We start from the raw sequence: 22,337 nt of genomic DNA, 5'->3' as shown, positions 1-22,337 counted from the left end.
TGGGTGACAATTCCTAAACACAGAAAGTGAGAAGGGAAAAAAAGAGAAGCAGGAAATACACCTAAACAGGACTCCATTTTCAATTTAAGGGTGTGTGTAATTGAAATATAGTATTAGTGTATTATAGTGCTGTATTTCCATTATTCTAAGATACAACTTTTCACATTTTAACATCTCCGCAATTGAGGCACATCATACAATTGATATAAATCATATTGAACTGTCAGTTTTTTAGTGGCATACAAAAAAGCATTGCATCTTAAAACTAATAAATATGGTAATTCACATGCAATATGACAAGATTTGAGCGGCTCCCTAAAGATAAAAGTGCCTCATTCATGGTCTCTACCTTTGACAATGTATCATGGGTAAAAACCCATTTCTAGTGTATAGTCTGAGATCTAAAGGAAATCACAATAATAGTCTAATTTCTCAGATTTATTGGTAATGCTAATGAAATTCATCAAAATCATTTGGCAAGATGTTCCTAGCATTTAAAAAATAAAATCAATATAAAATTAAAATTAAGGGAAAACTTAATTTACCAAATAATCTTTTTTTTATCACTTTTAATAAGAACAACAGCTTTCAGATATAAATGTACTCTAAATATTAGCTCAATTACTTGCTTTTATCAAAATTTAGTATAATGGGATCATGTCCTGTCTTCTTCACAAATGTAAGAAAGTCTCCAGGGCTCAATCCCACGGTTGCTGCATTGGTCATTGGATGAAAGTACACCTTTTCATGTCCACCTTCCACAAAAGCAGAATCCAGAACAAATTTCACATCTCCATCGTCACAGAATAGTGCCAAGGGCGTGGCACAGCCTTGGCCAACTTTTAGTTTTTCTAGCATGGCTATTTCATCAGCAAACCGCAGATTTCCACTCCCAACACCTAACTGCTTGGCTAGATCATTTAAATTAACTTGTCTGTCATGAAGAACTGTCACCAGCCAGTAGCCTTTTTTCTTTGTCTTTTAGAAATAAGTCCTTACTATGTGCTCCTTTCAGGTGTTGGATATGAGGCATCATTTCTTCGACTGTAAACACCTCGGGGTGCTCCATGACCTCCGTGCGGATGGCGAGGGCGCCGGCCATGCTGCTGTCGTGGGAGAGGAAGTGCCTTTACCAAATAATCTTAACAGCTCCGCACCTGAAGCACTTTTGTTTTCCCGTTCCAAATAAGAATTTTCACTTCACCTGACATTTTTCATAAGGTAAATCACAGAGAAGTTAACTTTTGGCCCAAGTGAAGGCTTCATTCTTTTTAGTTTTTCTGAAGTGAAAATATGTCATCCTTTGCCTCGATGAATGCATTCTCCCTTTCTGCATGAGGGGGCCAAGACAACCTAAAATATTAAATATTCCAGACCACTATCAATCAGGGGTATTAAAGTAGAAGTGGTCACACTTTGGGTGACTTTCATTCTGGATTCAATTTCCAAGAGTGACTCAAAGTATTCCCCCAACTTCCTGCCCTTCTTTTCCATTCTCTCTCATCCAAAACTCAATAGAGATGGGTATAAACAGGGTCAGGGATGGAAATGAGACATTCTCGTCTCTTTCATCCTTTTCCTCTTAAGGCCTGGTTGGGTTTATGACCTTATTGGTCTTCAAACTCAAAATCAAAATGATGTGAGAGTAGCCTTGAAATAAATGCAAACGCCAGTTTCACCAAGGCCTCAATTATTGAGCAGTTTTGAAAGAATGAATTAACTGTGATGCTTATTACATTCATGAGGTGGAGGCTCAGGGGACACTCCATCTCATGGGCACCAAGAGAAGGCTTCTATGATGTAAGAATCAATGAAGACTGATGTAAGAATTGATGTAAGAATAAATGACTGAGCCCAAGCATGTGTAAAGCTCTAAAACCTAAGTATCCCTTTGCTGAAAAGCCCATGGGATCGATGAGCACCCAACATCACCAATACCAAGGACTTATGTTCCAATGATGGCACATGTCAACAGGAAGCTCACAAAAGACCCTCAGTAGCCCTCTAAACATATTTCAAAAGCTACTACATCTCTCCTTCCAGAATTCCCAAGAAGAAAAGATTAAAGAAATTCCTTTCAGAGGAAAAAATCTATTACTTGAAAATGCCTGGTCAAGTTCTATGGACACACGCAAATTGTGAACCAATTACCAGTGAAATGTTCTGAGAGCTTAATTATTCTTCTCTAAATGAATGTGGTAGTACTGCTCTCTAGATGAGTAACCATTGCAGTAGAGAGGTCAGACACCAGCACATGAAACCTTCAGAAGGACCAAGCTTGCAACAGTCTTCAAACCCAAATTAAGTATCTGTGTCCTCATAACTGCTCATACATGGCCTCAACATTCCCAGTAGGAGTAGACAGTCTGCTAAATGTTCTCACAAAACTGATCCCTTCTGTTTTCTGAGCTTCATCAAATGTCTTCTTGTTCTAAACTGACCATGAGCAAGGTCTTGTCAACATGAGTCTAGGTAAGAAACTTGAGTGGTAAAAGTTGCCTCTAGATTTTATCACTGTGGATATAAACCCCCAAATGGACATGGTTTAGGACAATTCAGGGTTTTTAAATGCTGCTCCATTTCCTAATCAAATTCTTTACACTCACTGAAAATGGAAGCATAAATACATACTCATACTCCTCTTTAAAGACTCAAGGTGGGAAAGCACTTTTAAGAATTTTAACTGTGAAGATAGATGACCAATTGAAGACAAAGTTATAGTTCAATATCACTATAATATAGTTTCTGGGGGTGGCGGGGAGAATGGCCTCCTTGGGGGAAAATGTAATCAAATACACAAAACAAAAAAAGATCATAGATTATTACACATGACAATTAAAAATACAATGACTTTATTTCTATCTTCTTACAGTCCCCAGTATCACATCAGGTAAGATTCTTCATCACTACGAACACAAAAAAATGTCAGGAAAGCATGTTATAAGACAGTATATATATAAGCAACAGTTTGGCAGAATTCTGTCAACTTAGCAATCCACAGCTCTCCAAAAAACGTACTTTAAAATTCAAAAATAACAGCTTTATTTAACATATGTTACATCTTACATTTAAAATACCATGCTCTAGTTAAATATTTTATCAACAACATTGTATACAAATAAAATATTACACAAAATATATTTAAGAAAATGTTTTGGTCATTGATCTCCATAAATAAAAACACAGGCACTTCTACACTGAGACAGGGAAGCAGTCACTCACTACTCAGAATAATTTTGTATAAGCAACATGTGAAAATATGGCAAGAATAGAATCCTGAAGTTTTAAGCTGACAAATCACTCATGAAAAGGTCTGCAACTTCAGTCTTTTCACTTACAGTTCAAAAGTTACACACGCTTTCCTGGTCCACATTAAAAAATCACAAACATAATAAGACTGCCAGGGTCAATTCAATCCTTAGTTGGCCAACATGGAATCGTACTCATTATTCTCAAATACTAAAAATTGAGAACTATTATGATGCCACCCAGCAAACCAAATACAAGAACAGTTATTATGTTCCTAACAAGATAAAGTGGATCACTCACATATCATTTTGCAAAATTAACTGATTCTATTAACACAGAAAATACTGTTGAGGTGGCAGGAAATTTCAACAGAAGTTAATGTTTCTAAGACAATTTTTAAAAATTCATCCAAATGTCATGAAAATAAATTTAATTCCTTTTCACAAAAATCACTGAATCATATATAACAAATCATTTGTAGCCAACAGATTTTAAACACCTAAATTGCAAACAATTCACTCATGATAGAAAGTAGAAATATTACCATATTAGGTCAAAACAAAAATAACTTAAAATAGTCAAATTCCAAAAACATTCTTTCGGACAAGAAGCGGGGGAAGGAGGGTATTAGAAAATAATGACCACTAGCCAGTTGGAAGAATCAGAACCAACCACCCTGCCATAGCCTCCTTTAAAAATTATGACCTGCTTTCCCTCTTCAGAAAGTACCACGTTAAAGGGTTTTGAGGCCTTCAAATAGATACTACTTATAAAGGCAATTTTGATGGTTTAACATAGAAATTACCCCTAGTGAAAGAACATAACACGGGAACTATCCAAGATATGTCTTTCTATGCAAAATTTAGTTTGTACATGTTTTAGCAATTTAAATGAGCATTTTGCAACCGAGACCAAATATCAATCATCTCTTGAGGTTTTCTGCTATGGACTAACATCAAATCTAGATAGGAACAAATGTTATTCCTCTTTTTCTCTTCTATGTCAAATGTCTTGAAGCCTTTGTGTTTCTCTGGAACGAGGCCGAGTTTCTGAAGGCACATTCCAGTATAAACATCATCAATGGGGTAGAGAAGGACCTGGTCAGTTATATTGTACAGCCTCAGAGCCAGGTTGCCGGAGTAGAGGAACCCACCTCCCCCGGCATAAGGCGGGTAGACACCAGTGTAAACAACTTCTGGGATGTAGTACTTCAGTTTCTTATCCCGATGAGGTCCAGCGTTGTGGATCACATCACCTATAAACAAATCTTTGGCTTTGTTCTTGGATAAGCTATTCAAGTAATTCAGGATATGATGGGTATTGACAAAAACATCATCATCACCCTTGAAAACAAACTCAGCGTTTGGGCAGGAAGTGCTCACCCACCTGAGAAAGAGCACTTCTTTCAAAGACAAGTTGAAGAAAGTGTCTCTGTAGTTCCACATAAGAATGTCTTGGTGCTTTTCACTCTCAAACTTCAGCATATCCGAAAGATCGGGGTGGTTGTCCTCTGGGGGGGTCTGGCCCAATAAGAAGACTCGTACCACTGTTTGGTTCCCCAAACTGGTTTCTCTGCCCCAAGATTCCCGAATTGCTTGTCTTCTAGCAAAGTGTGAAGTGAGGGACTTAATTGCCAGCAGTAAGAAGGGTTTCTTTACACACTTACCTGGCTGATCTATAAGCAGCGAATAATTTCGACATCTCAAATATAGCAGAAAGTCTTTAAACCTGTCCGGCAAATTGTTGAAACCTGAAACTACAGATGTGACCCTCAGGTCAGGTTCACAATAATTCAGATGGCTTATATTAGAAAACCCGTGCACTTCCCCTGTCTGGTTGGCCAACATGCTCAAAATGGGATTGTACCGCCTGTTCAACTTTTCTTGTTCTCGGTTCCAATATGCCAAGGGAGGGTTAGATGTCTTCCAGAACTTTTCTTTGGGTATTATCACTTCCCCCTTTCCATTTTTGTCTTGATTACTGCTTTTGGAGACTTCCACAATCAAATAAATGAAGACGTTTACCATCATCAGGATACCCAACAACTTTATTCTTCGACGTCCAACACTCATTTCTCATATCTGGAACAAAAGGGAGGAGCATTGTATTAGTTGAATAGTTACTAATTTGCATTTGCTCACATATGTTACTTACCTCCTTATCGTTACCTTCCCTGGGAGAGTGGTTTAGGGCAGATTCTAGACTTGCATGACCTGGGTACAAATCATGATGGCCCTACCATTCCAGCTGTGTGACCTTGGGCAAGTGGTATATAACTGATGTCTCAGCTTCTCCATCTGTGAAATGGAGATAATAACCCACCTCATGGGACGGGTGTGAGGGCTATATGATTTTATACGTAAAGCTTTTAGAACAGTGGCTGGCCCATAGCAAGCAGTTAACACTGTGGCTGTTTTAGACACTGGAGGGCAGAAATATGCATTTACTAAATAACCTCATGGGCGTTCCACTTCCTTGCTTACGAGGACGCATACAAATCAATATGCTGCAAACTGATTTGCTCACAATTCTCAGAACAAATACATTTTATATTGTGATCCAGTACACACATGTGTGCGCACACACAACTGTATGGGTGGAGCAAAAGTGCGTTTATAGTTGCAAGTATGCGAAACCCAGAGTTTATCCTTGCATTAATTATTGTATTATTTTTCTGTATGAACAACTGTAAACCTACTTTTGCCATGCCCTGTATTTATGTATTTCAATGTGTGCAGTTTCAAGTAATCCAAGTTTTTATTTTACTCCACTTCATTTTTTTTTTTTTTTTTTTATCCTCACCCGAGGACATTTTTTGTTCAGGTAGAGTGGGAGAGAGAGAGAGGAAGAGAGAGAGAGAGAGAGAAACATTGATGTGAAAGGGACACATCGAGTGGCTGCCACCCGCATGACCAACCAGGGCCGGGGACAAACTGCAACCAAGGTACATGCCCTTAGCGAGAACCGAACCCGGGTCTCTCGGGACCGCAGCCTGATGCTCTAACCGCTGAGCAAAACCGGACAGGGCAACTTCTTTTTTTTTTTTTATCCTCACCCGAGGATATTTTTCCATTTTTTGTACAGATAGAGTGGGAGGAAGGGAGAGAGAGAGAGAGAAACATCGACATGAAGGGACACATCGAGTGGCTGCCACCCGCACGACCAACCAGGGCCGGGGACAAACTGCAACCGAAGTACGTGCCCTTAGCGGGAACCAAACCCGGGTCTCTCCGGACCGCAGGCCGACGCTCTAACCGCTGAGCCAAACTGGCCAGGGCAACTTCTTTTTTTTTTTAATGGTGGTCCCAGCCCAGCCGGTGTGGCTTAGTGGATTGAGTGCTGTCCCATGGACTGAGAGGTCCCGGTTTGATTCCCAGTCAGGGATATGCCCAGGGTGTGGGCTTGATCCCCAGCAGGGGGTGTGCAGGAGGCAACTGATTGATGCTTCTCTCTCACATCTACGTTTGTATCTCTCTGTCCCTGAAAAAAAAAAAAAAAAAAAATCAATAACAAATAGTGGTCCCAACCCTGAATTGTTTCTCAACCTACCATTTCACAGATTAGAAAACAAGGATGGAGAGATTAAGACGTTTGCCCAGGGTTGAAGGGATAGGAGGTGGAGTCACTAACCACACTGTGTTCAGAAAGCTACAATGAAAATAGTCACACCAGCTTTATCCTAATATCCAAACACTGAGAACCCAAATGCCATCAACAGAAAGACATAGTATCAAATTGCAATATATTCATATAATGGAATAACCCCCAGCAATAAAAAGGAAACCATTGCTACTAGCAACAAGACTACAGTATGAGTAAAAGATAGATTCCATTTATGTTAGGTTCAAGATGGCAAAATTAGTCTAGTCCTAGACATGTGAAGGTGACAGAGGTGGAAAGGGGCAGGAGGGAATGTTCTAGAGCACAGTACTATGCATGTCTTGATAGGAATGAGAATTTCATGGGTGTATACCTTTGTCAAAACTCAGAGTGTATACTTAAGATCTCTGCTCTTTACAGCAAAAAGGAAAAGAGAAATGAAAATTACATTTTAGCCTGATTGGTGTGGCTCAGTGGTTGAGCACTGACCTGTGCACCAAGAAGTCATGGGTTCAATTCCCGGTCAGGGCACATGTCCAGGTTTCAGGCTTGATCCTCAGTATGGAGCATGCAGGAGGTAGCTGATTGATGTTTCTCTCTTATTGATGTTTTTATCCCTCTCTCCCTCTCCCTAACTCTCTAAAAATTAATTTAAAAAATTTTTTTTAAATGGTATTTTAGTGAAATGTCAAAAGTCAAGAACAGATTTCAGTCTATGGCAATAGAAGAACAAAGAAAGAGTAATGACATAGTTTGCTGGGGATATAACTCCAGAGTTCTAACACTATTGAGATGGATGACCTACACAAGAACAGCCACTTAGATAAGCTTGACATTAAAAGACAACCTAGCTCCCGCTGATTTGGCTCAGCGGTTAGCATGTTGGCCCTCAGACCAAAGGGTCTCAAGTTCAGTTTCTAGTCAAGGACATATATCTGGGCTGCAGATTTGATTCCTGGCCCATTGGGGTCATGTGGGAGGCAACCAATTAATCTCTCTCTCTCTCTTTCCTTTCCTCCCTTCAACTCTCTCTGAAAATCAATGGAAAAACATCCTTAGGTAAGGATTAAAAAGAAAAACAATTTAAAAACCCCAAAAAGTGGAATGGCAATATACTGTAAAATTTTTTTCTTTTCAGATTAATTCTATGACTGAGACTTCATCCTTAGAAATGAATCCCAAAGTAGTATTGCATCCCAAGCACTGAGCATTATCCTACTTGATACAGTGAGCCTACGGAGTAAGTATGTTAATTTTATTCACATTTTACACGTGAGGAAACAGATTTATTTATTTTTTTTTAAGTTTTTATTTTATTTATTTTTATTTTTTTGGTATGTGCCCCTAGCGGGAACCGAACCCGGGATTCTCTGGTCCACAGGCCGATGCTCCAACCGCTGAGCCAAACCGGCCAGGGCGAGGAAACAGATTTAAAGAGGTAACTGTTAGGGGCAGAGCTGGAACTCCAGCCAAAGCAATGGGGTACCAAGGCCACCGTGTCAAATGGTCACCACTCTTCTCCAACCTCCAGAACAAAGGTGTCTGACTACTTTTCAATCAAGAGTAGTGTTTACTTTTTTTTTTTAATGTAAGAGGATATTTAAGTTCACTGGATTCTAATAAATAGTCCCAAGGTAAAAGTATTTGTCATGCTGAGAATGCTGTGAAGTTATTACATGTTGGACAGCCCAGATTAATTAATTGGAATTCCCAAGCTATTTTGTGTCTCCTACAGTCTGTTTAGTAGATCCTAATCTTATTGCTTGTTTGTACTTACCACTGCTAAATAGCTTTACTTATAGACATACAAGTAAAAGGTGTTTTTTTTAAAACAAACCCCTACCTCATGCCTCTACTCGCCCAAAGCCTTTCTGCACGTTTAGAGAGCATGACAGATGATAAAGTCATCTGGGTGCCCTCAACTTCCCACTACCTCCCACTTCCTCCCTCACTTCTCCGCCACTACCCACTTCCACCCCAAGATTCCACCACTGAGCTACCAAGAAAGGGCCTTCCTAAACTTCCTGCAAAGAAGGCAGTACAAAACCACAAGACACTTCTTACTCCTTAATTACAGTTTTAAAGGACCCCAAGTCACACACCACCTGAATAATTCAAAACGTTCACACCTAGGTCAAGGGTCGTTCACACCTAGGTCAAGGGTCCACACGTTAGGTCAGTTCCTTTCCAACAAACTCTTCTGGGCAAACCTTATGATTAAACTGAAGGTCCAAGTCCATTACATCTTTAGCAACCTAAACCTCTTTGCTTTGGGCCTTCCTCACAAAGACGAGAGAGCTCAAATGGACACTTAGAATGTACCTGCAGAAGTATTTCTGATAGTTAAAAGCATCAGTCATCTCGTTAGAAAAGGAATCATTGGTCGTTTTTGGCTTTTTCTTATTTTTGGCTTCCAGATTTGGACTAAACACTTTTCAGAAACAAACACTTCTCTCTAAATTGGGATAAATCTCCCAAAGCTAAAGTAGCACTTGACCCAGTTACCTCCAGTCTCTAGGTCTTGGCCCTTCGTGTAAACAGGCTGAAAGAAGCGCAGTGAGGCAAGTATGAGGTGAACAGAGAAGGACCACAGTGCGGAAAGATTCGGAAGGGAACTCAGGAAAAAACAGCATACACTAGGAACAGCTAACTACTATGCAGAAACTTCACTTCAGAACAGCAATTATGAGTATCAACAGACTATTCCTGAAATTCTAGAGTAAAAAAAAAAGGATAGCTTAAGGGAAAAATAGGGAATCACAGTACTTTACTAAGGTAATTTTCCTAGGAAAAGATTCAAGGTGAAGAATATGTGAGATGATTCTAGAGAAACTAGTCAACTGTGCATCCTGGTTATGTTATGGGGCAGGCCATGGACATCTGGATCCAGCCAGAACCATCTGAAGAGATGGTTTGAAGTTTCTATCCCAGAAAGCACAGATCCTTCTTTTGAAATATTCTGAGGAATACATTGAGCTCACTGACTCCAGCCACGATTTCCAACTTTATTTCCACAACGAAGACCCAGCCAGGACCTCCCATCACCGCAGCTAAGACAGGCCCCTGTAGCTGTAAAAGAAACACCACCCTCACCTTCTGTTTGCTCAAGGATTATAGTCTGCAGAGCACTGTCCTGCCCATTTCTCATTTGCATCCCCTAGGGGAAGGTGAAAGAATAGCACTTTACCAGAGAGAAAAACGGAGGCTCAGAGTGGCAGTTACTGAGCTGCCTACATGTTCTGTAAGAGCTAAGTCACAAGGCTGAGATGGCTCAGCTTCCTGGCCCCCAATCCAGGGCTTGCTGGATCTACTCCTTTTTCTACAAGGCAAGTCCAGGTCAACAGTGAAGGCACTGGTCTAGGTCAACAATGAAGTCTCAAGGGCTGGCTCAGGACTGAAAAGATCCAAGGCACAGGGTCATGGCACATTTGATGTTACCAAGACTCTCCAAAGAAAGGGAAATGGGACTGCCTAGAAGCTCCCAGCCCCTCTTCCACAAATGGACCAGCCTTCCTTGTCCAAATTCCCAAACATGCAGCTGGGGCTAACTCTTACCACTACTTGCTCAAGGGCACTTCTTCCCGCCAACCTGGGAAGGAAGGGTGGGAAAACCGAGACTCTCAATTGTACATACCATCAAGCTTAAATGTCATCTTTCATTTGTGAACTGGGCACAGTCCTTCGCATGAGAACTCTGCTTTTGGCAGATTCTTACAATAAACCAAAGTTCACAGAAAGGAGGATAAAGCAAGGACACCCATAAAAATATCTGTGGGAAAAAGCTCTCTGAATAGCTGACTAAATATTCCCATTGCAGACATAAAACCAATGCCATGTCCTTTTTTGAGCAGGAAGTTACACTGCTTAAGAAGAATTTGAGTAAGAAAACTTACCCCAACACTGGGGAAGATGTTATACAACCGCCACTGTTGTAACAGAATTTGTACTGTGAGTAATAGAAACAGGAAAAAACTCCATGTACAAAGAACAACTTTAGCTTTTCACCTTATGCTTGGGCATAAAATCTCCCAACAAGGACCCAACAGTTTTGAAATTTCTAAAACACGTCAGTTGATTTTATTTGTTTAACGAAAAACAACCTCCTCCTTTATTTTGTAGTTAAAATATTTGGAAAAACAAGGTAGCAAAAGAAAAACATATTTGTTAGCAGAAAGTGGATTACAAAACAGTACAGACTATGTGAAAATCCAGATAAAATACCACACAAAACCAAAACCGGTTTAATCAGGGTGCCGGGATTACAGGCTATTTTAACATTCTTTCCTGCCGCCCCACCATCTCTCTCCTTGAACGGCCTCCACCACAACATCCAGACTGCCGCGGCGGGGTGAAGGAGCACATCACACAGAGCCCCTGACGCTCATTTCTTTTCTTTTTCTTTCTTTTTTTATTGATTTTAGAGAGAGAGGGAGAGATAGAAACACTGATGAGAGAAAACATCGATGGCCGCCTCCTGCTTGCCCCCCCACTGAGGACTGGGCCCACAACCTGGGCATGTGCCCTGACTGGGACTCGAACTGGCAACCCCTTGGTGCATGGGTTGATGCTCAACCACTGAGCCACACCGGCCGGGCTAGGTTCTCATTTCTACAGCCCACGTCACTAGCCTGTGTCAGGGACTCCCAGTGCCACAGACGCTCCGTCACTGTGCGGACCCACACTGTCCAGCAGAGGCTCGGCCACATCCATCCCTGCATCACCTGCACACCTTTCCTTGGGCCTGTGCTATCTGCCTGAGCCCTCTATTAGAAAGGATTCCTAAACATAATGGTAAAATATGAACATCTGCTCTATTTTAATGGTCAGCTACCTGCCAGGCAATAGCAATCCTATGAGGCAGATAAGTCACGCAGAAGTAATTTCACTTGCCCGAGGTCACACATCCGGTAAATGGGCAGAACCAGGATTTAATTCCAAGCAGTTCGGCTCCAGAGTCCGAGTTTTAAACTGTGATGCAAGTAAGTGAATGCTGCCGCACAGGATCGGGACTGACGGAACTGAAGGGATGCAAGTTTTATTTTCTATAGTTGATCTTCTTTAAAAGTATTGAGTATTTTAAACATCATACATTTTAACAGACAAAACTACCATGAGTCAAAGTCAGATATGGGAGGCAGAGTGGTATCATAAGTTAACATTTATTGAATGATTACAGGCCAAGCTCTGGGCAAAACACCTTATGTACCTCGTTTTGTTTCCCCATATGCAGTCCAAACCGCACTGTCATTCATGGACACCACTACACTGGGAAGCACTACAGAGGACGATCCTAAAAGGTTCCCTCCATTTCGGAAAGCCCTGTAATCACTAGCAAATGCTGGCCAGAAGACACTTTAATGTGGCCACTGACAGCCAAAGGACTCATTCTCACAAAAATTTGAATCTGCAACTGACCCCCCCCCCACCAAGGGGCTCAGCAAGTAAGGCAGGTGGCCACCAATAGCTACTCAGGGACAGAGCCAGTTAGAGCATCGGCCTGCTGACCACAGGGTCTCTGGTTCGATTCGCAGTCAAGGGCATGTACCTGGGTTGCAGATTTAATCCCCTGGCCTGGTCAGGGTTGTGTGGGAGGCAACCTATCGATGTGTCTCTCTTACATGGATATTTTTCTCACTCTCTCCCCCTCCCTCCCACTCTATCTTAAAAAAATATCCTTGGGTGAGAATTAACAACAACGGAATGGAACGGAACGGAACGGAAGAAAGCAATACAAAAATATCCTTGGGCCCTGGCCGGTTTGGCTCAGCGGTTAGAGCGTCGGCCTGCGGTCCGGAGAGACCCGGGTTCGGTTCCCGCTAAGGGCACGTATTTCGGTTGCAGTTTGTCCCCGGCCCTGGTTGGTCGTGCGGGTGGCAGCCACTCGATGTGTCCCTTCACATAGATGTTTCTGTCTCTCTCTCCCTTCCTCTCTCTCCCTCCCACTCTATCTGAACAAAAAAATGGAAAAATATCCTCAGGTGAGGATAAAAAAAATAAAAAAAAAACAAAAATATCCTTGGGTGAGAATTAACAACAACAAAAAAAGAAAGAAAGAAAGAAAGAAAGGCAGGACCTTCTTATAATCATAAAATAAAATGACCAGCCACCCATCCAGTCAGGCTGAGACAAGGAGGCTGGAAATCCAAGTCAATTCGACCACAGGAGACTGAGCTAGCAGCCTCTGTGTCAACGGGGTCCTGCTTCCTGATCACTCTCTTGCACAAACCTGACACAAATCCTCAGAGAGAAAGACGGGGACAACACGGGGAAACATGTTCACTCTTTCGAGAACCTGTCCATCATTCTGCCTGACCCCTGATCTCCCCACCCTCAAGAGCCTGGCCAGAGTGGCTTTCCTAAATCCTTTCCTCCCAGGCTGCTCCCATCTGTTGCCTGGCCCTTGCCAGGTTCTGCTCAGATGAAGAGACAGGGACAGTTTGCAGCTAAGTGGTTCTGGGGGAGAAAACAGCTTCTAACATGCAAGGCAGACAGTAAATGATAAGGCTGAAATGAAGCAACGCAGTGGGATCAGAGAGCTGGGCCATTCCTAGAGTTTATTTCTCAATAGGAACAAGCAGCCTGGTCTTGGGAGCCCCAGGACTGCCCTCACAACCTCACCTAGAGACTGGCAGGAAGCAAGAACATGTGTCCGACTCTGCTTTCTGGTCTGTAAGTTTTGGAACCAGCTGAATTCGAGGAATTTCGTTTGTAGTCATTACTGGCACCCTTCAAGTTCAAAATTAAAAGGAGAAAAGTACATGGAATGAATCTATTCACCTACACATTCCCACAGGCGACATTGTACATCAAAGTGTCTGGCATGACAGGTTCTGGTTCCCATTAATTAAATTCTCCCAAAGCCCAGTACGGCTGATTTTTCTCAAATGATATTATTCACTTAAAATAAAATCAATTACTAAGCACCTATAGAACTTTCAGAAAAGGGGAAGAAGAAATTTAGCTAACAACAGAGAATGAACCCTACCAGAGGCCATCTTGCTACTGCCTTTGGTAAAACTAACAAGAGTTTTAGATCTTCAGTGTAAAGATTATAATCCCAGATCCATTTTCACTTTGGAGAGTCGGGCTGGCATCTGGAGTTAGATAGCCTAAAGTTAAATTCTGGTTATGCTACCACTTAGCTATGTGACCTTAGGCAACTTGTTTGACCTCTCTGAGCCTCAGTTTCCTCATTTGTAAAATGGGGATGCTATAATCTACCACACCGGTTTGTTGCTTGCCACGCAATGGGCATTTGATAGTTCTCCTTCAGAGGTTTGACTCCTCCACCAAACACTAAATGAAAGCATGTTTCTAACGTTTTGTTGTTCACTGCCTTTTATAAATTTGCTCTTTGTGAAAACCACATATCCATTGCCTTACACATTACCTCCAAAAGAAGGCTTACAAGTTGATCCAGCTAACTCTAGATATTAGCTTCTAAATGCTTTGTTGAGATCCTCTTCCCAGACTCCCATTTGCAGTGAATCAACTTCCCAAGCACACCCGGCACGACCTTGATTTGCTTCTTCTCCCTGCTCTCCACATCCAGCCAGGAACCAAGTCTTGTGCTCCCACCTCCATAAGGTCACTTGTACCCCTTACTCACCTCTCTATTTCATTCAGGCTCTGCTACTGGCTACTGCAGCAGTCTAATGCCTCATTTCCCACCATGCTCCCAAACACGCCCTGTTCCCCAACCACTGTCTTCAGCGTCTGGTACGTGCAGTCCCTGCTCACATGGCTCCCCCAGTTTGGTCGGGGCACCACAGCATGCTTCGCTCCCCCGGTGCCTGTCTGCAACTGAGTGCAGTCTTCTGGCTCCTCTCTTCTTCTCCATTCCCGGAGCTCCAGCTCAGGGCCTCATCCCTCTTCCCCTCTAAGAGATCCCCTGCCCAGGGATATGCCCCAGCCTGAACACCAGCCCCATCCCTCCAGTTTTCTCACTCATATGCCCACCTGGACCCAGCCAGGGCTCTTTACGACGATCTGTGCTTCCCTTCGCATCACCTCCTGCCAACGTCTCCAATCTCCACACCGTATACACTTTAACCTCTAACCAGAGCAAACATGCTTCTAGTCCAGACTCCCAGCTTCCCTCTGCCTTCTGCTATGCCTTCCTGGGGAGCAGCTACTCCTTCCGAATGAGCTCACGTCACCTCCTGGCTGGGCACCCATGTCCCAGGAGTTAGGGCATCACACCATGCCACCATTTCCCCAGCGTAGGGCACCTGAGACCCATTCAGCATTTGCTGAACAAACATTTTGGTCATCTGGTCAAGTTCATTGAATGTACATAGCGACATGTTCAGTTGAAACTGGCTTAATTCAACATACGCATCTTTCTTCAAAGAGATGACACTGAAAAATCACTATGTGTGCTGGTAAATAACACATATATATTTATAAAAATCTAACTTTTTAGTACTAAAGTGCAATAGAAAAAATTTACAGAATTTTCTAGAAATAAGGGAGATGAGAGTTTCAGAAGTAGGAAATCTATGTTAGACTACGAGGGTGGGGGCAAAATTTGAAGAGGTAACCCAGGGTGGGAAGCCCAGCCCCACCCCTCATTTCCCACAGTCAGCCCCAGACCCACCAAAGGCAACACCCATGTGCATGTGTTCTGACTGAGCGCACCCTCCATGAGGGAATGCCCATGAGGGCTCCATCGGGAACGCCCATGAGGGCTCCATCGTGTTCCTGCAGCAGGCCCCAGCAGGCCCCTCCTCCACCCTATCTCAAAGGAGGGGCCTCCAGATCTCCTTGCTGGTGAGGGGAGGACCTCCAGCAATGGTTACCTACACCAAGGCCATGACAGTGCAGCGACAGAGTGAATATGCCTAAAGGAAGGGGGCCCCTAGGACAGAAAGAAAACTTGGGGACATCTACTCACCTAAGGTGGGAAGTCATTTTTAAAAAGAAATGCTGCAATGTAGAGAGTCACTTCCTGGCTCTGGCTTGGTAAATGTATCCACTCCAAGCTGCAGGACCAATGTACAGACAAGTGTAGTCTGTCCGGCTCTCAATGAGCCCTCAGAGAAACACCTAGAACAGCGATTCTCAACCTTTTTCATCTCATGGCACACATTAATTACTAAAATTCTGTGGCACACCAAAAAATATATTAATTTTTTTCCAATTTGACAAAAAAAATTAGGTATAATTTTGATTCACTCACACCGGATGGCTATTGTTGTGTTGGCTGTTGTTATTTTTCAATCTGACAATGTAAGGGAAAAGAGGTCAGTGCCCTAGACTAAATAATGAGGTATTGCATGTTTTAAAAATTCTTGCTGCACACTGGTTGAAAACTGCTGTCCTGGTAGATGTATCTCTGATTCATTCTTCTGTTTGCTCAGTTGGGTTGCATGACCCGCATTTCAATCTGGGTCCAACCAGAAGGCAAAATACACAGTAATTTAAGCAGGGGAAGTTTAGTATAACGAATATGATAACCGAGTAACTGTAAAGACACACTAGAACGCTAAAGGATGCCGAACAGATGAAAAGTACATGAAAAAGAACAAATGTGGGTGTTCAGAGCTTGCTGAAGTAGGTATGAATGGCATAAAAGTCCCCGAGTGCACAGGCCAGAGATGGTCCACTCACCAGGAAAGCAGGGACAGCCCTCTGGGATGCAGGAATAAAGCCTGGAACACAGTATCCCCATCAGGAGAGCTACAGGAAACAAACCTTGGGGACACAGGTGAGCCAAGGCTGCTGGGTGGGAGTGCAGAGGGAGTCACGGACACAGAAGGGGTCAGGGTGCTTCTGGAATTGGGAACTGGAGAGGCCTTCCTCTGCAGGAGCTCAGCATGTCACCATATAGCTTGGCCAGGAGCAGCTCAGGGCCACTGCTCAGGACAAATCTTGGGTGGCCAGTTCACTAGATGGCTAGGCCCACACGGCCCACAATGTGCACACGTGGGGGCTGAGGAGATGGTGCAGAGAAGCAGTGACTTGGGCTAGGCGTAGGCTCCCCATCCGGCCACTGCTGCCAGACCCGGGAGCAGGCACAGGGCAACCAAATGCTGAAAAAGAAGCTGTGCCCGGCAGGCACCTCGGAGCACAGGGAAAGCAGCAGGCTCTCTGGAAGCCTGAACACACACACTCAATACACGGGTAACCTGGAAGGAAAACCCCGCCTCCTGCAGCACCCTCTCCAGAGCCCTCAACTTACAGACGGCAAAGGAAAAATAACTGAAGGGTTCCCATCCCTTTTCACAGATCAGGCAACAAAGGGTGGAGGTGGAGCCGAGAGGCCATAGGCAGACTGGCACAAGTTGTGAATTTCCATCACCAACTGGAAGTCGTCTCCATCCACAAACATGTTCGTTTGAGTCTGGAGTTAGGAGAAAAGTACTAAACATGGGTCCCATACACTGAATTGGCAGAGAGTCAGTAAATACATGACAGTTTATTATCCGACAACAGAGGACAATGCAGGACCTGAGTGGGGCTGGAAACAGGGTAGATTTCAGAAATGTGGGGAGAAACCAGGCAGGCAAGAGATGGGGGGCAGTGGCACAGGGTGTCTGCAGGTAAAGACTGACACAGCTAGTCTGTGGGCAGATGGGTTCTGATGCCACACTGGAAAGAGCAGGTCAGCGCTGGTGGGCCCAGAGCTGGTCCATGAGGACAAGGACGAGCCATGCCTCCGCCTCACTGAATAAATGCCGCTGCTGCAGGACCGTAGGAATGTGTTTTCTCTCTCAGCCCCTCAAGAAAGAAAGAAAACGGACTACAATAACACAGGTATATGAAACAAGGGAAAAATGAAGAATTCCCAACTGGATGTCCATGTTGATTGTAAATGTAGTTGGCTTTTGTGTTCACTGAGATTTAACTTCTGTAAAGCAGACACCGTTCACGGGGGAAAGAACATGATCTGAGCAGGCTGTCTTCTATTATCCGATCTTCAGTGCACCTCTGACAGAAGACGGGTATTTGGTCTGGCTTGCCACTCACTAACCCACAAGTTGTTTCTGATTTTCCCTATAATTGAAAAATAAATTGATGAACAACCTCATGTGTGTGTCTTTTTCCATTGACTTATATTTCCTTTGGAAAAATTACAAAGAGAACACAAAATTTTTAAGTCATTTAGAATATAAGCAAATAATTCCCCTCCTTCCACCTTCTATCGCTCACTGTATGCCCACGAGCACGGAGCTGTCCACATGGACTGTGGACATTGTCCTTTATAATCTTTACAGAAAAAGGCAGCTCCCTATTTTAATTTGCACCATTTTTTCACATGCTGCCTTCCTGATTTTCCTACTCCCCATGCCCTTTGCCCATCTTCTTATGGAGGGATGTTATCTCATTTCATTTCCACAAGCTTAAAAACGTGCAGCAATTAGTCTGAGGTCAGAGACAATCCCGGTGGAGCCGGCACTTGGAGCCTGCACCCTGACCCCACGTCTAAGCTCTTACTCTTTCTACCACACAACATTGTCACTCAAAGAGGATTTCAAGAATCCCTAAACAAAGTTGCACTTTAAAAAAATAATTTAGGAGCTAAAATCATTACATTTGTGGATCCCCAGAAGATGTAGACAATTCCAAGGCTTAATGAGCATGAGAAAGGAATATACAGATAAAGCGGTAGGTTCAGAACTGCTTTCAGGTGTCCAGAGGTCCTGCTCTGGGGATTCAGGCACCTTCCTTAGCACAGGTGGAGTCCCTGCAGAGGTGTATTAGGTATTTATCCACACTCAAAAAGGAGAGATTGGCAGGGGCTTAAACTGGCCTCATCACAAACAAGTCCAGGCAAATCCTTTTGTCAGAGCTGTTTATACAGAAAAAAATGCTGCCTTTCATTCCCCGCACTTCCAGCACCACAGCCTGAAGTGAAGGGCACACGGCACAGTCCCACAACCTGCCACAGGTAAGTGCAGAGGTGCAGTAGAGCCCAGCGCCCTTGACTATGAGAGGCAAGGTCACCACCTGTGCCAGAAAAGGTGATGGAGAACAAGTGCTGGCCACAAACTGGACCACACCACCCTTTGTTTTCTCTATAACATGCATACACATTCCACACACAGACTGCCAGGGCCCAATTTCATGAGCAGAACGAAGCTATGAGAATATCTTGACCAGTAGATGAGCTTCTTATAGCTCATCTACTCCAACCCCCTCATTTATAGAAAAGGAAACCAAGGCTCACGGAGGCACAGGGCCTCACCTGAGGTTACCCACAGGGAGGAGAAGCAGGGTGGTGAGAATTATTATTAGCGACAGTCTTTTTGTCACTGTCTGCAGCTTCAATTCTAAGCCCCCAACATAAAAAACAAAAAGTCCAATTGCCCGGCACCCCCTCCCATGGCACCTTCCCTGATCCCTCCCACCAGGTAGGTGTGGGTGTGTTTTCATTACTTTCCTCTGCTCTTCCACTTCACACCTTCCTCTGACTTATCACATCTTGTAGTTAACAAGTCTGACACCCCAACAGGAAGTATGGTCTCAAGGGCAGGGGTTGGGCCATGTTTATGTCTGTATTTATGGTGTGTGACAATTGATCAGGTAATAAATTTGAGGACAAAGGGACATAAAAGGGGTGGAGCAGTAAAAGAATGAAGATTAACTTTTACTCTTTGATCTTTTTTGAGCAGGAGTCTTTTACACAGCTCAAGACAAATCACTGCTGAATAATTTCAGGCCTCAACAGAGTGCCCTCCTGACCCTCGGCTGGTCAGTTGTCAGTCCAGGCTGCCCCTCTTCATAAGGGTCATCAGCCTTTTCCAATTCCTGTGCTTTCCCTCAATGCCTCACCCCTCACCCACCAGGACAGCAGTACCTGGGGTCATCTCAAGGCAGTACAGCACCGAAAAACATCTCAAGAAACAGTCTCATACAATTAAACAAATCTGTAAACAAACATAGGGTCCAGCCAGTACGGCTCAGTGCTTGAGCGTCGACCCATGCACCAAGAGGTCGAGGTTCGATTCCCAGTCAGGGCACATGCCCAGGTTGTGGGTCCGATACCCAGTGGGGGGCATGCAGAAGGTAGCCCATTCATGTTCTCTCTCATCGATGTTTCTATCCCTCTCTCCCTCTCACTTCCTCTCTATCTCTAATCAATAAAGGAAAAAAATCTTAAACGAACATAGGCCCAAGGAGCGGTGGAGAAAGGAAGAAGGCAATTAAAAAATAATAAAAATTTAAAAATTAATAAAAATCTAAAAGCATAAATTACAGTATTGGACTAGAAACAGAACCATGATATAAACCAAGTTATTAAAGTGACCTTGTATAAACGCTTCCGGAAATAAGTAGGCCATCAGCTATTGTTTGCCAATCTTGGAGCAGACGCCGGTGGGGGGGGGGGTTAATCTAGTGCCTGCTTGTGTCAATAGACACAGAGAAAATCTGGCAAAATCAATAAAGAAAGAATGTATAGATACTGGAAAACAGATTCGTATCCCTTTACACAGTAAAATGCGTGAAAAATTCAATTAAAGACTAATTGAACTAAATTAAATTTTGACTTTCCTTGAAGTTTTAAGATAGACTTTCAAAATTATATCATTCCCCACCACTTAATTCCATGGGCTGTGATAAATGACCACAAATAGAAGGCGAAACTTTAGATTTTAAAACAATAACTAATGTTAAGCCCTTGAGCAGCCAAATTTAATCTGCCATTTTCCCTGGCATAGAGATTCGTCTATGTACTTTCCTACCGGTATCCACAAACTCTATCAAATCAACCACTGACCAGTCCAATTCTATTAAATTACATTCGGCAATTCTTGTCCCCATCAAACGTAGAGTTTGAGAGCATCATCATCAATTTCCTGCAAAACAGAAGTTCACATCTGTCTTCCTTCCAAAATAAAAAATATAACCTCCCCAAATCAAGAAAACATGCTGCAAGCTGGGAATGCATATAGCATATTAATATTAGCCTTCTTTTATAACTTTAATAAATACTTAAATTACTTAAATTACCCAAAACATTTATTGGGTTTATTTTTTATAATTTAATAAACTGCCTTGGGAAGTCTCAATTTCTTGGCTATTAGAATGAAGGCTTCCAGTAACATGCCTTCTTAAAGAGCACTTGCCTTGGTGACATGAAGGAGCATTAGGCGCTGCACCTCAGGCTCCAGGACTCCTGACTGACCATCTGGAGTCCCGTAGAGGAGCAGCCTTGAGATTATGCCTGACACACTCTTTAAAAGCATTCTTTCATGCGTGAAAGTCACAAAACGCTGTGCAGAGATTTAAATAATGTTGCATTAAACTAAAAGGGATCAACAGGCCTAATATCTTGGAAAAGGAAGAAAAAGACAAGACACAAAAAAATGGGATGGAGCTATCAGGGGCTCCTTTTTAAAACAAGACAAATGAACAATGGCACACCAGCCCCTACCCATCCCCAGAGAGCTTGTCTATGTGCCAGAAAGTGTGTCAAGGACCCAGCTGGATACACAGTTCTGTGGAGTGGTTACTGAGATATGTTCATTTTACAGATAGGTCAACTGCTTCCAAAAGCTTGTCTGAGGTTCCCAAGACGGAGAGTGCAGGGAGGGGGCAGGAACTAGGAACCCAGAGGGGCCTCTCCAGCCAGCAAGTCCATCCCAGCTGCTGTCAAACTTGAAGACAGGCATGGACTTCATGGTTGTCACAGCCAGGGTGGAGGAGAGGTCAGCATCTTCATCCACATTAAGTGTTCTCACAAAGACCTGATCCTAGATCCAGGTATGCCACCCTCAAAATCCCCTCCCAGAGACCTCTTAGGCACCAGCACCCTTTAAGAACTGCTGTATTCCCCACCAACATCTTTGCTCATGTGGCTTATCCCAGCCTAAATGTCTATTTTCTTGCTTCTAAATCTCACCCTATCCTTTAAGGTCCAGATCAAACCCCACTGCCTCCTCAATTCTCTCAGTACAATGCATTTAATCCTCCCTCCTGGCACTTGGGATTCCCCCCAAATAGAAGCCTCTCAAAAGGAATACCAAGAGCTCATTACCTAAAACCCAACCCCAACCCCATCAATGCTTCCCAGCCCAAATGGTTCCAAGCAAGCCAAGATCCTCTCTCCTCAACCGTAAAGGACAGAGGACCAAGGCGCCCCACCCTACAGGCGCTGCAACCAGGAGGTGAGCACCAGGAAATGCTCCCTACACACTGAGCAGTCAATTGAATTGGGCTCCCCTGGGAAGCCACCCCTGCTCCAGTCAGGGACCATTCTCCTCCAAGGGACATGTGACCGTGGGATGGCAACTTCAGAATGGGGTACCAAACATGCAAAATGGTGTCCCCTCCTCCAAGATCCCAGTTCCTTTCCTGCTCCCTTTCCCTTTCTCAAGTGTTGTTAAATTTCAACAAGTTACTGGCATGTGCTCCACAACAGTTGTTTTGTAAAATATCAAAACAGAGATTCCAAAATAATGGTGGAGTGAATGGAAGCCACACAGACCATCTCCCAGGACCAATGTGCATTTACAACTAAAGTAAAGACAAATCATCAGGGA

The 22,337-nt window shown here is 43.4% G+C and overlaps 2 protein-coding genes across 2 annotated transcripts in view; both read right to left on the bottom strand.

Moving 5' to 3' along the window:
• Positions 1–591: 591 nt before the first annotated feature.
• On the bottom strand, positions 592–2,501 carry LOC118630700 (prolyl-tRNA synthetase associated domain-containing protein 1-like). Its single transcript, XM_036262716.1, is given in 2 exon segments — positions 592–976; positions 978–2,501. Coding segments are annotated over 2 exon segments (480 nt in total). The 5' UTR covers positions 1,103–2,501; the 3' UTR covers positions 592–621.
• Positions 2,502–2,642: 141 nt separating this feature from the next.
• Positions 2,643–22,337, bottom strand: part of B3GNT2 (UDP-GlcNAc:betaGal beta-1,3-N-acetylglucosaminyltransferase 2) — a 43,802-nt gene continuing 24,107 nt past the window's right edge. The window contains exon 2 of the mRNA XM_036262714.1: positions 2,643–5,330. Coding sequence (XP_036118607.1) covers positions 4,128–5,321 — 1,194 coding nt within the window. The 5' untranslated portion in view covers positions 5,322–5,330 and the 3' untranslated portion in view covers positions 2,643–4,127. The remainder of the gene's footprint in view (positions 5,331–22,337) is intronic.

Source organism: Molossus molossus, unplaced genomic scaffold (assembly GCF_014108415.1).
Source record: "Molossus molossus isolate mMolMol1 unplaced genomic scaffold, mMolMol1.p scaffold_m16_p_15, whole genome shotgun sequence".
In the NCBI taxonomy this organism is placed as follows: Eukaryota; Metazoa; Chordata; class Mammalia; order Chiroptera; family Molossidae; genus Molossus; species Molossus molossus.
This window is presented reverse-complemented; position numbering and strand designations above follow the sequence as displayed.